Source organism: Chaetura pelagica, unplaced genomic scaffold (assembly GCF_000747805.2).
Source record: "Chaetura pelagica isolate M959 unplaced genomic scaffold, ChaPel_1.0 scaffold127, whole genome shotgun sequence".
Classification (NCBI taxonomy): domain Eukaryota; kingdom Metazoa; phylum Chordata; class Aves; order Apodiformes; family Apodidae; genus Chaetura; species Chaetura pelagica.
In genome coordinates, this window is record NW_009953923.1 from 66,100 (window position 1) to 79,502 (window position 13,403).

General features: G+C 33.3%; 1 protein-coding gene across 1 annotated transcript in view; it reads right to left on the reverse strand.

Annotated features, from left to right (window-relative positions):
- Window positions 1–11,006, reverse strand: part of LOC104392188 (multidrug resistance protein 1-like) — a 39,447-nt gene extending 28,441 nt beyond the window's left edge. Inside the window, exons 1-8 of the mRNA XM_010001554.1 lie at window positions 10,909–11,006; window positions 10,072–10,129; window positions 8,512–8,659; window positions 7,189–7,252; window positions 3,041–3,232; window positions 2,129–2,300; window positions 1,015–1,139; window positions 97–268 (exon numbers count right to left, since the gene is read on the reverse strand). Of these exons, the coding sequence (XP_009999856.1) occupies window positions 97–268; window positions 1,015–1,139; window positions 2,129–2,300; window positions 3,041–3,232; window positions 7,189–7,252; window positions 8,512–8,659; window positions 10,072–10,129; window positions 10,909–11,006 (1,029 nt within the window). The remainder of the gene's footprint in view (window positions 1–96; window positions 269–1,014; window positions 1,140–2,128; window positions 2,301–3,040; window positions 3,233–7,188; window positions 7,253–8,511; window positions 8,660–10,071; window positions 10,130–10,908) is intronic.
- Window positions 11,007–13,403: the final 2,397 nt, after the last annotated feature.

Here is a 13,403-nt window from a genome sequence, read left to right on the forward strand (position 1 = left end):
ATTCCTGCTAAATTCAAGTAAATTTCTAGTATATACTTTAATGCATTTTATTTGGTATTCCTCACTATTATTGGGAATTTACTTATTAATACTTACTGTAAGAACTTTGCCAATAGTGTAATCATCAGTTAGGACCAAGGTAGTTCCATACCAGAAGGCCAGTGCATATGATGCATATATTAGTAAGAAAGCAGCACCCATAGAAATATTAGCTGTAATAGACTTTTTTATTCCAATCTGTTTAGCATCTTCTAAATTTTTATGGTATCTAGAAGAAAGACAGAAGTTAATAACAGACTCAGATTTGTACCATGACACACAGCCCAAAAAACTCTGTGCATGAATTAGAGAAAGAACACTCACAAAGTACAAGATATATAAAATATATAACCCTAAGACTGTACAAAGGTAAGCCTGGTAGTCAGACACAGAGATCTGAAGGGCCAACATCAATTAACTTGGTATAAAAAGGTTTAAAAAGGGCATTGAAGCTCAGGGATTGGGTTACAAGCTGCTTAAACAACCTGCAGGTCTGTGAACTTTGACTGTGAACCATTCATGACAGGTTTTGAGATTATAATTGTCAGCTTAAGATAAAAAGTTAAAATATATCACTAGAAGTATGTTTTACAGTATAGTGAAATTAGAGTTATTCTTTTATTAGTAACTTCACAACTACTGATTACTCAGACTACCAAGGATACCATAATCTCTTCTCATGGCAGGGCCTTTTTTTCTGTCTGCTCAGACTGTGTGATGTTTGAAGTAGTTTGTACACTTCCTAGGGTAGAGACCATATATCAACTTATTTTGTAATTTTCTAGAAAAATAACTAGTTGTCTGTGAACAGTAGTGAAACTTTTAACAGTCTGTAACAAACAATTTCCTGAAAACATAGGAAGCACAAGACTTAATTTTTTGACAGACTTTCAACTGCAAATATACAATAAAATTTCAAACCATCTGAAGTGAGTACTTTAAAAATCACCTGATGAAAGCAAACATTGCTCTTACCTTTTAATTTCTTTTTCCTGTCCTCCAAAAGCTATTACAGTACGGACTGCTGCCAGAACTTCCTCTGCAACAGCCCCTGCTTTTGCATATGCAGCTTGTTCTTTATCAGTGAAAGCAGAGAGAACCTAATACAGGACCAAATATTTTTACTTAAGAAAACCACAGTGAGCTCAAGCACCTCATAACAGCTTTTATCACAGTTACTTTCTTCCAGTATGAAGCCTTTTGATTATATTATATGTGCGTGCAAAATGTTCAAAATCAGAACCCTTAAATTACATTACAAATTCAACATTACCCATCTACAACAACTAAGGGCTGGATTTGCCACTGTTACCCAGTGCAGGAGTATTAGATGACTGAGCCACCATACTGAACTGGTGGATTTCTCCCCAGGCAGATCTCCTCGGCTCATGCTCATCTCTGGCTACCTTAGCTAGAAGGCTCTATAGCTAACATTAATCAGTCACAGTCCATGAAGAACTTTAGCCGGTAGACATAGGTAGTACATGCTCCTCTACTCCTACCTTTTCTGCAATGTACTCAACCAAGACATAAAAAAGCTTATATTATCTTTGAAATGTAGGGAAATAAAATTCTATGAAAATTTGAAAGTTTCCAAACTACAAATGTAAGTCACTCTGATCCTATGATAATTTAGTACTTCTCTCATTTAAGTCTGTCTAAAATTTCTTACCAAAGCTGTTAACAACTCTGAAAAGAAATTCTGTGTCTGAGAACAAGGCTTGGTCAAATTTATTCAGTTATTATTCAGGAGGTGCAATTAGTCCTTTCAACAGAGCAAGTACTCATGTGGATGAAGTTTAGCAGTTACAGATGGATTCTACTCATGCATCTTCCTTCTCTGTATAAAAACACACTATATTGGCAGAAACAACTTCAAATCAAACAAGTCTGTCCAACTGATGAAAATGATAATATTCAAACTACATGAGGGTACTTTATATACAGTCCATCTAACAGCTTATGCACATAGATGTTGTCTAAAGCCATAACTGTTCCAACCAATATATTCTAACAGTAAGAATACATAGATTTATTTCAATATCTCTTATTAAAAGAAAACTTGACAATCATTGTATGTTAACCTTACCTTTGCCCAGATGGCAGCTGAAAGCCCAAGGACAGGGCTGACTGCTAGTATTACAAGGGTTAACTTCCATCCTCTTATAAGACCAACGACAAATCCTGTTATAAATGTTGTTAAGGCTTGAACAAGCAATCCAATTTTGTCACCTATTCCCTCATTAATCTTTGAGACATCACTGAAAAACAAATTACACTCAGACAGGAAGGAAAATGTAGAAAGCACAGGAAAGCTTTTCAGTTTTGTTACATGCTCGTGTGTGTAAAGCACAATCTTTAATTATGCAATTACTTCCAAAAAATAGTTTGCTTCAAGATAGAGCTCTATATCGTGTGGTCAAGGAAAAACTTCACATTTCTTGTGAAAATGTAATGCTATAAACCTGTTCTTATCTGAAAAGACTGCAATTCTGCCACTCATTTTCTGAATTTCTTAATTCAGATTAGAATTTTGAGCTGTTTGGAAACTGTGGGACATCAGGAAAGAAAAGATAAAGCCTTTCATGTAGGCAAAGAGAAAGGGATTGCTTCTCATGCATATACAGCTGTTTGCTGCTCACTGTTTGAGTCACTCAGCACCTTGTTCAGTCTGCAGTGTGTACAGAAATGAACTATGTTTTCTCTTCATGGAGGTAATCTCATAGGCTGGGCTTCAGTCATCCCCAGAGTTCAAGGGAACTAATTGAAATGTTTTCCTGATGTCCTAGTGACAATCTAGTATCAGAAGGATCAAAAATTCAGCCTCTGAGACTCTCCATGTGAAAATTTGAAAACTTGATTTCACCATGAAGTAAATAAATTTAATTTCATAGTGAAATTCCATTTAAAAAATAAATAATTACATTTTAAAATAAAAAAATTGTTAGTCAGCCATGCTTAATAAGATATATGAATATTGGGAAAGGTATCATATACTTACTCTAGAAGACGAGTGTTAAGTTCTCCTACATCATTTACATCAAACCATCCAATCTCCTGTCTCATAATTGAATGAAAAAATTTTTCTCTGATTTTTTTTATTTGCCGACCTGCTGCTAGGGTCCAAAATGAAGTCTGGACATAAGCAGCAAGAAGAACAGCAGCTGCTATTGCAGAATAGTCGTATGCATATCTGAAAAAAAGAGAAAAGGCATGACTCTTTGTGATAAATTTTAATTACCTCGCTAGTCTGTATTTAGCTTGATGCTTACTTCTTCTGTCTCAGACCTGAACTGAAGTTTATATGTTTACACTAGAGTTTACACTTCTCTGTAAAACTTGCCAGGTTTTCTATAAGTAGCATTTAATATCAATTTTCAGATAAATGAAGCTATTGTTAGATGGGATTTACTTTTCTTCTTTTCTTTCTTTCAATATAGTCCATATTTTCTTATAAGATTATTGGAGAACTGTATTTTAGATACAATATCCTTTTCACTTAAATGGGTCATTTCCAAAAACCTCATAACATTTTTTTTAAGACTTAATAATATATACCTTTATTCACACATATATTTACATTATACAACAGGTCTGTCTATGCAAATATACATGTGCATTCATGCTATAAATATTTCCCAGTTTGAGAATATAGTATTACTACATATACATCTATTGCAAGCAAATGCTCTTTGATATAAAGTTTTTTTGCTCTGTATTTTATTCATAACTGGTATTAACTATTTTTAAATTAGTTCAGCTCTGGGCCATGAGCAGGGTTTCAAGTCCAAACCAACAAGTGTGTGAAGGACAATATTTTTCAGACTGGAACAGAATTTAAGCCACAGTTTTACACTGTTCACATTTCTATTTGATTCAGACTTCTGACATCAGAACCAGTCACACATGAACTTAAACCAGAACTAAACCAGAAAAAGGTAACTGAACAGATTACCCATTTGTAAAATATGATCATAACCAATGGCTAAATATTCCAATGTCTATTAATGTAATTGTAAGACTGCATCTATATAAAAGTAAATAATCAGAAAAAAACTTTTAAACTTTTAGGACTTTTACATGAAGTAAGTTACACATACTGATTCTTTAGAAATGCAGCATGAAGCTTGGCAGGAGAAAATTGCAGAAATCTTTCTGCAAAAACTCTGCTCAAAAAAAGGAGAGAATGGCTTTGTAGATGAAAGTCTTTTGTGGCTATGTTACCATACAGTTTAGTCAGGGACTTTGGAATTACACTCATTATGAAATGAGCTTTATCTAAACTGTTAAATAAAAATGGGTTAATGCCTAACTGATCGCTAGTTAGTTGAATATTAAACTCGATCATCTTCAGCTTCATTACACCTCAACATAGAAATTACCCAACTAAAACCAAGAACACTGCATCAAAACTCACCAGAGAGCACTTTAGACAATTACTTTATGATGTTACATAACTTGAAATAATTGTTTTATGCTTGGACTTTGTTTCATGACAAATTGTATCAAAAGGGATTGATATCTTTGTCACATTCCACACTGATTAAATATATTCTGTACATTCACTGCTGAAACTTAACAGAGATTAAATGCTCACTGCATTGGGAAACAATGGTTCTTTGGATATATAGTTGGGTTTTAGAAAAACTATTATGAGTAATAAGCACCATCAGTTTCGTGTGTATTAGCTCAGTACTTGAACACACCTGTGTGAGAACTCTGCCCTTGTAAACAGTTTTCACTATTATTTGACCGGCTGGCAGGCATCCTTAGAGAAACAAGGGGTGGGTACAAACAGCTTATTCAAACTAGAGAACACAGAACTCAAGACTTTATCCAGAAGCTTTAGAAAAGACAACCTGCTCCTGTGCTGCTAATAAGTAATATATTCCTCATGGAACAATTTGTTTCTAAAGAGAAACTTGAGCTATTTTTTATTCATACTTGTACTTTCAGAGTTAATGTCTAAAAGACAAGGTGGCAAGAATGATGTTAATAACTTTCTCAAACAGACCACCTCTTAGGGCCACGTGAACACACAGTTCTCAATGTTTAGATGTTGATGTAGATGTATATTCACATTTAAACTTTCTCTTAGTCAGCTTGTCTGTTTTCCTGTACTCTCTATTCTTAAAGCAGTAGTGGATCCTAGACAATTGCTCATTGAAAAAAGGGAGTATTCCTATTGCTTTTAGTTTATGAATGAATGAATGAATGAATAAATAAATAAATAAATAAATATAAAAAGAAATTACTAGATTAAAAGAATCTCAAACCATTAACCAAAAATAGGTCTGCCTGGTTGTTGCTCTAAAAGACTTTTATACAAAAGACACATGGATTTACATACTATTCTTGTGCTATAAGGGTCAGTAATACTTTGTATAATTCTAGTACATCCTACTCTTAAAAAAAGCTATATATGCTTGAATACAAAACAAAACAAAACAAAAAAGCTGTGTCATTACTTTCACTTCAAAGTGGAAATGAAAACACTAACACAAATCACTTATTAACCGCAAGTGATACAGTTTCTAAGGCAATCCAACTATCAGATCAGTTAGTAAAAATAACTGAACAGGTAAAAATACAGAAATTAACTGTTGTAGATAAAATAAACCAGATATTTTTTACCTTCACAAGAATAACAGAACACTCAATTAAATTTAAATTATTTAATTTTACCTTTTAACAGGAATTCCTGTTTACATGACACTATAAAACTATTGGACTTGTCAAAATATATGCTGGAGACTAAGATCTTAGTGAGTTTCAGAAAAGGAATTAAATAAGTGCATATGTAGTAAGAGCAGCTATTTTTGAAGCTCCTCTAGAATAAACATAAGACACACTTCTAAAACATTGTGCAACTAGGTACCAGGTATTTACTAAACATAGAACAGTTAGGGTAACTTCACCCATGCACAAATTGTTTTGTTCTTCAATTTTGCCTTCACATTTGCTTTAAAATCACTGGGCTCAAGTATATTCTGCTGAAGGTGTGTATGTATTACTTGCATTCATGCCAGAGACTGACAGAAATGTTGCAGGATCAAGACACCTTAGGCTTAGGCGTCCATAGTCTCTTATAAAGCACAATAGCCAATTCCTTGCCAGTTCATTCTCATTGCATAGGAATTTTTAATTTCAAAGGAACAATTTTTTCCTAACTAGCTCTTGCTCATTTTTTAGTGTAAAAAATATTTTTGGGGGTGTAAATACGTCATTTTATTAGAAATTAAGTAATTAATCTAAATTATCTATAACTTCACAGTTCACTGTTAGCAGACTTTATCACACACTTCAATATAAAACAGCAAGACCTATTACAGCAAATGCCTTATCTCCTCTTCAGAAAAAAAATTGCTTTGAAGACCACATCAGCATTCCTGACATGTTCCGTGTTTTTCAGCACCTAACAAGGAACAGACTTCAACCTGAAGAAAAGAAGCTGAAGTGGTACAAGAAAATGCACCCGAATTTACAGACATCGTGCATAAACAAAGTCCATGGACAGTGGCTAATAAAACCCTCAAAGAAAAGACATCTATTGGCAGCTGAAGTTTCTCCATTCTTGACCTTTTCTTTATGAAGCTTTGTAGCAGAAGCACGGACCAACTATTGTCTTCTGCTATTGTCAGCTCTAAAATGCTAGGTTTAAGGTTGCATATAATCTTACTCTGTATTTTCTGTAGTTCAGATAATTCAGTTGAACTTGATGCTTTAGTAGCAAAGTAGATGCCATCTGACAGTTTTAATTCTGCTTTGTATTAGTGAATCACCACAGTTTGAGGAATTGATGGATGATAAGCAATATAATTTTTCAGTATAACATTTACTGCTTATAAATTCAGAGGAAGTAAGGAAATACAGATAGCACTGGGACACAGACCATCCCTGTAAAGGGGGTGGGATAGGTGAGAGCAAGAGATTACAGGGAAGTTGTTTGCAATAGCTGGGGATGCTTAAAGATGCTCCTAATGCCTCCAAAAATTTCAAGTGTAAACCTTTAATTACATACATTATTCAATCAACCATTGTTTTTATGTTGTTTAAAGTACAGAAAACATCTGTGGAAGAAGAATGGCTTGACTAGAAATGTGTGCCTACATTAACAAAAAAGAAGACAAAATATAAAATTCTAATTACCTTGTCATTTCTTTTTCCAGATTGGCAAGAATCTCTAAAGTGGAATTTATTGCAGAAGCATTTCCTTGGAAAGGAAGAAGAAAGTGAAAAATTTTAATAGAGCAACTTTTAATGAATTTGCTTTCCTGCATATTTCAGCAAATTTTGAGTTGCTTCATCTCCTTTTTACTCAAGTTGATTTTAATGAAAGGAGGAGTTTCTACCTATTCAAAAACTATGCCTATACTAATATAAGATTAGTCATAACTTCACTGACTACAAAACTACATCAATGTACCTTGAAATTGAAAGGTCTTCCTGAGCATTCATTAAATGCTTAGTTTGGTTTTTCCTTTCTGAAAACGTAGGGCATTTGTATGCCATTACAAATACAGGTCTAGATATCGACACCAAATCAATAATTGCAGGTAGCTTAAACCATTATAAAAATATTGGCTATAATGCTGGTGTTGACATAAAATTTTGTCCCCCCACAGGAGAACTTAGTGACAACTGTTCTTGGAAGATTACAGGTGCAGCATTTTGCATTTGCACCATGAAAATCTTATCAATGTGTTCTAGCTGAGGAGTAATTAATAAATTACTAGTCCTGATACGTATGCCCATGTTTCTGTCTTATAGCAGCACAATAAGAGCAAAAAATGGATGCAGGACAGAAGACATTCACATCCTTTATGTTTTCTGTATTGCCACAAACATTTATTGAAATGTTTAATACAATTTTATTATACAGTATTTAGGGCAACAAACTTGTTCACAAGAATAAAGCCTAATGAGTGAGTTCAGAGGACAACGTAATTTGGTCTAACCATGAGTTTATACCAAAATGAGAGTATAACTCCTCCTTCCTGTATCTAGTTGTGCATGCCTGTCCTACTTTGAGTTTGATTTTCTACTTCTGATTTAGCAAATGAGGCAGTTCAGCAAAATGATCCAAAAGAAAATTAGTAGTTTTATTTTTAGTTGGATCTGCTTACTGATCTGAACTATCACTGTCAGACTTGATGCCAGGAACTCAGGCTCAGGAGATGGAAAACCAGCCTCTTTGTCACAGCCATAGTTAAATGTGCACTGTTGTGAATAATTTGGAAATTAAAAAAGAAAAATAAAATGAAAAATCTACTACTGCAGAAACTAAGACTTAGGAACAAAAAAAACCCCACACATAGTGTATCTCCATTACACATCAGTTATCAATTTGCATCTTAGTATAGTAGCAACTTGGGGTTTCTAATATCAGTATCTCCTGTCAAGATGCTTGAAGGTCCCTGGTTGATTTTGAAATATAAGTCATTGTTCTCTCAATGGCAGATATAATCTTACCTGTATTATTTGGTGTTCCAGAAGCAACAAAGCTATCAGTCATATCACCAAAAATTATCATTGCAACAGGGAGGCTGCTTCCATGGGCTATTGCCAGGAGAGTGCCTAGTATCATTAATAATTTATCTGAACAACTGGAGTATCGAAACTGTGAGTGAGAAGAGAAATTAATTCTACCTGTTATATTAGAAAGCCAACAAAATGTTATATCTACAAAGCCACGTAAGTCAAGCAAAAGTTATCTGTTGTACACCTAGTAGCTAATTTTACAACTTTATCCAACTATAAATTAAATGTACAGTTAAATGTAAATATAGAGGAATGTTATTCTAATATAAGCACTTTTATACTATAAACTCTCAAAACCAGAGAAGTGTACTATTGTAAGGTATTATTAATTTCATCTGGATAAGAAAGCCCATATGAAAACAAGACATAAGAAATTTCCCCTTTTTAAGTTTGCTATTTAAAGTCAAAATTTTAAGAAATTTTGATGGCATTCTGAAAATTAAGGTAATAACTACTTTTACTGTAAATTAATTATTACATAGACAGAAAAAAAACTATTTCTAATGACTACAGATATTATCAAAATGTACTGCAATCCTAAATATCTCCTGCTATTCTAGTGTGAGGTGTCCCTGCTCATAGCAGGGATGCTGGAACCTGATGATCTTTAAGGTCCTTTCCAACTCTAGCCATTCTGATTCTATGATTCTATGCTATTGAACTTAATTAAGTTTGAGCTCACCAGTTACAAAATAATTTGCTTTATTCTGTACTGTAAAATACTAAGCCTACTGTTGTAAATTATAGTGGTATGATGTAATTGTACAAGTACAAGCTGGTATAGCAAAGTGGAGAAATTAGGTATTAGCCAGCACCATGGGCTATTGTTTTATTCCTGTTATTTGCCATATCATTGCTGTGTGTTATGCACATTAAATCTAAAAATTATAAACCATTTCAGGATTACTAAGAAATTCATTACTTTAATGAAATATTAAAAAAATAAATTTAATAAATTTTAAATATACCAAAAAAAATGAATTTCAAGTAATTTTTAGTATACAATTTTTGTTAGTTTCATCAGTGCCATGAAGTTGTCATTTACTGCTGACTCAGTTGACTGAATAGTTATTAACAGGACTAAATAGTGTGATTAGTACCTGATTCAGGTAACTTAGAGGACAAGACCACAAATAACCTTAATAATACAGCTGCCCTTTTCATTATCTCGGAAAAAATGACGGAAGATGGAAACCCCTACCTTTCACAAACAGAAAACCAGTATGGGTGTGCTTAGCATGATAACTTAGTAAGGGAAGTCTCCTAAGAATCTACACCTGTCATAAGCCAGCTTCTTTAATAAAATCACATCCATAAAAAGAACTGCTTGATTGCTACACTATATCCAATATTATGTAGTATCAACGTATTTGGTGGAGACAAGACCATATATGCAGTAGTCCAACAAAATTTTAGCCATTTTTTGTTAACACTTTGAAATGTTTGTGCATGTATATATATGTACACACATAAAGAGATAATAAATCTTACCAGAGTAAATGGACTGACCATCTTAGCCTTTTCTGCTTTTTTCTTCATGTTTTTCTTCCTTAAAAGGTAAGATAGTTTTAGTGCATTTAAAAAACTACAACTTTTCACAGGAATATTAATGCAATATATTGATGAAGTTCTATTAAAATATAATTATGGAACAATCTTACAGGAAACAATTGTGTGTAAAACTAATATTATTTATTGAGCATCCTTGGGATCTTTGTATTTAAACCTCCAGTTATATAAATAGTATCAACTATATATTTATCAACTATAAATTTAAGTCAAGCTCTTCCCAGTTTACCCCTCTCAAGGGTGCAACAACACCAACAACAGCTGGTGGTTCCACTGTCTTATCAGGGAAGTTGTGAACTGAAGCAGTATAGAGCTTTCAAAACAGTAAAGAGGAACATAACTTATAAATTAAGTTTTGGTAAATGGGTGATGGGGAATAAATAAAATATTCAAGTTATGTAAAATATTTATTTCCTGCCATATTAAAATGTTAACATAATTTTTAGTTTCTGGCATAATTGTATTCAAGGTGTCCATTCCAACATAATTTCTATCATATTTTAGAATTTTTTTCCAATGAACTCTAGTCAATACTGTAGACACTTAGTTCTTCAAAGAAAAAGACAGAAGGTCCTTCTGCACCAAATGAATGCATCAGTCAATACTGCTCTCAAATTCATACAAAACTTTCTGTTATTAGGCTTCCCTGATAACATGAAATTTTAAATACAGTAAACTATAAAATAAAATCTAAAATAAGATGATGCAATCTTGCAAGCTTCAATACAGCACACTTTTACAATGTTTAAGAATACTTACTGTTTGTCTTCAGATTCATGACCCTGGCTGGATGCAATGATCTCATGACTGTTTGTATCTGCAGCACTCTTCTGCTGCTTTTCATCTTCAGAATGCATTTTAAATATATTTAAGATAGCTCCCTGTAAAATAGTATTTGACTGAGAAATACACAACCAAGGACAGTAATCTCAATAACCATTTGTTTGAAAGAAAAATAGAGATATTTATTAAAATCAATGAACTAATTAATGCCATACATTGCAAGCGAATCCTTGTAATGGGCAAGTTTACACATGTCAAAACAAGCCCAGCCGTTTGGAGTTTGCTTACAAATGTCTACATTTTGTATCTGTAACAATTTGATAACTGTGGGTCCTTAAGTTAATTTCATTTGAATGACATGAGCATTATATTTTGGGCAATTCAGATATTAAAAAAAAATAAATGAGAAAGTAGACAGTTATTTAAAAGAACATGCAGCTATTTGGAATTAATCTGTCAATTTTATAAAATATCTCTGATTCTAGAAAAAAAAATTAATTGTTGACTTACTGTGAAGTTTGGCTTGTGTCTAGTTCTCTGAAAGATTATTCAAAAGTGAGCAGAATTAATATGGTTAAGGACATGCAGCATGATTGGACTTTGCTCTTATTATGTAAAACAGAGATGAAGAACAGCTTTCTCTTGTTTTTTCCCACTCCTGTTGCCTCGCCTACTTTGGAGAGTAAAGTGTATGCTCTTTGGACTCTGTCTCCTTTTTCTGAGAGAGAGTATCGAAGTCCTTAAACCCCCGTTTATTCTACTGTCACTCGAGAAAACAAGCCTGAATATTCTATTCTTCCACCAGGAAAACTCCCCTTATCTGCTGTTAACTTAATTATGCCCTGTGAAACTTCCAGGAATTCCTCTTTACCTTATTAGAGATGGTGCTGAAGGCTCCGAGTGACTGTTACACTTCAGCTTGAATCCATTCTTGAATACACAGTGAGAATGAAACCAAGTAACATGAAAGGAGAGTTTCACTCTTTTGCTTCTTTTCCCTTCTTCTAAGTCTAATCCAGAAAAACATGACCCATCTAGCCTGAAAGAAAACAGGATTTTACTACAGTGCATATTGCTTCTCATTTCAGTAACTGCAGAACAGCAAGTAGAGTTTCAGATTCAGTTTAGAAATGGTTTGGAAACAGGTATGGTCAGCAGCAACCTGCTCAATTAGTGTCCTTCTGATTTTGAATGTAGATTCAGATTTTAAACTGTTTGAAATGGACCATTTATTTTATTGTGGAATGTATTGTATCTGTGGGCATTACTTCAATGAAAATAATAACAAATATTTAAAATATTTAAGAGAAATTTTACTTCTTAGCTGGTATTTCAATATATATAGTAAACTGGTTATGTTCAACACCTGTATTTACAGAAGTAAAATTTATGAGAAGACATATTAAAAAAAGCCTTGTCCTAGAAGGCAAGAAGATTAGTATGGATTTCTCCTATCACTTTACTCAAACAAAAAACTTACTTAATCTCATAGTTAATCAGAAGAGATAATTTATGTTTCTTTTAGTCATACATATTTGTAATCTCAAAATTTTGATAGAATGGAGTACTTTTACTATGTTTTAGAATACTAAGTCTTAGCAGAGTGAGGATTAGTTTAGAATGGGTAGTTTACCATTGTCAGTCAAGCACAATTTAAAGCATTAGTGAATATAAGTATTATCTGTTTATGAAAAGTCATCCTGAGATATTTGTATAGACTTCTATCCACAGCTGTTAACAGGAGTACTTCTCAGTTTTAACTCATGTGCCTAAGTCTTTTGCTGGACTTGATCTCAATGGACTGGTCCAATTTCAGCTAAACTCTGCCAGTTTATTTCAGTAGGAATTGAATAAAGTTGAATGACAGACTCTAGAAAAAAGTAAATAAATCTAAACAAATGAAACAGTTTATGCAGATCTTTCACAACTGTTTCACCTTTCAGGCAAAATGGACAAAACTGCAAGATCTGTCACAATGTTCTTTTATCTCATTGCAATGTCTTAATGCTATTGCAGTGCAAACAATAAGAAGGTGAAAGAGAAATATATCAGAATAGCAATTTGTACCAGAGCTTCTGTTGCCTGCACACAGTAGTGCAAAGAAAACATAATACTGTTTTACAGCTGGTTTTGTCACACTAGGAGATGAACAAACTAAACTGATACTAAAAAAAAGAGAAGGAAAACCTGGACAGTACAGTATTTTACATCTACTTAGTAAGGTACAAAATTCTGTCATTTCTCTGTAGCTTCTGTACTTTGACTTTTTAGTGGTATAGCTTCACAGTTGCATAAAATTTGAGGTCAGAAAAACAAGAGTCTGAGGCATTGCCACTGCATGTTACCTGTACTTGAGTATCTAAAAATCCTGTAGGTAAACATCATAGCTGACGGATAGCCCAAAATGTACTGAAAGACCCAGACAGAATGCAGACACCAGTCAGTCTAATTTAAGGAGAAATACTGTCTCA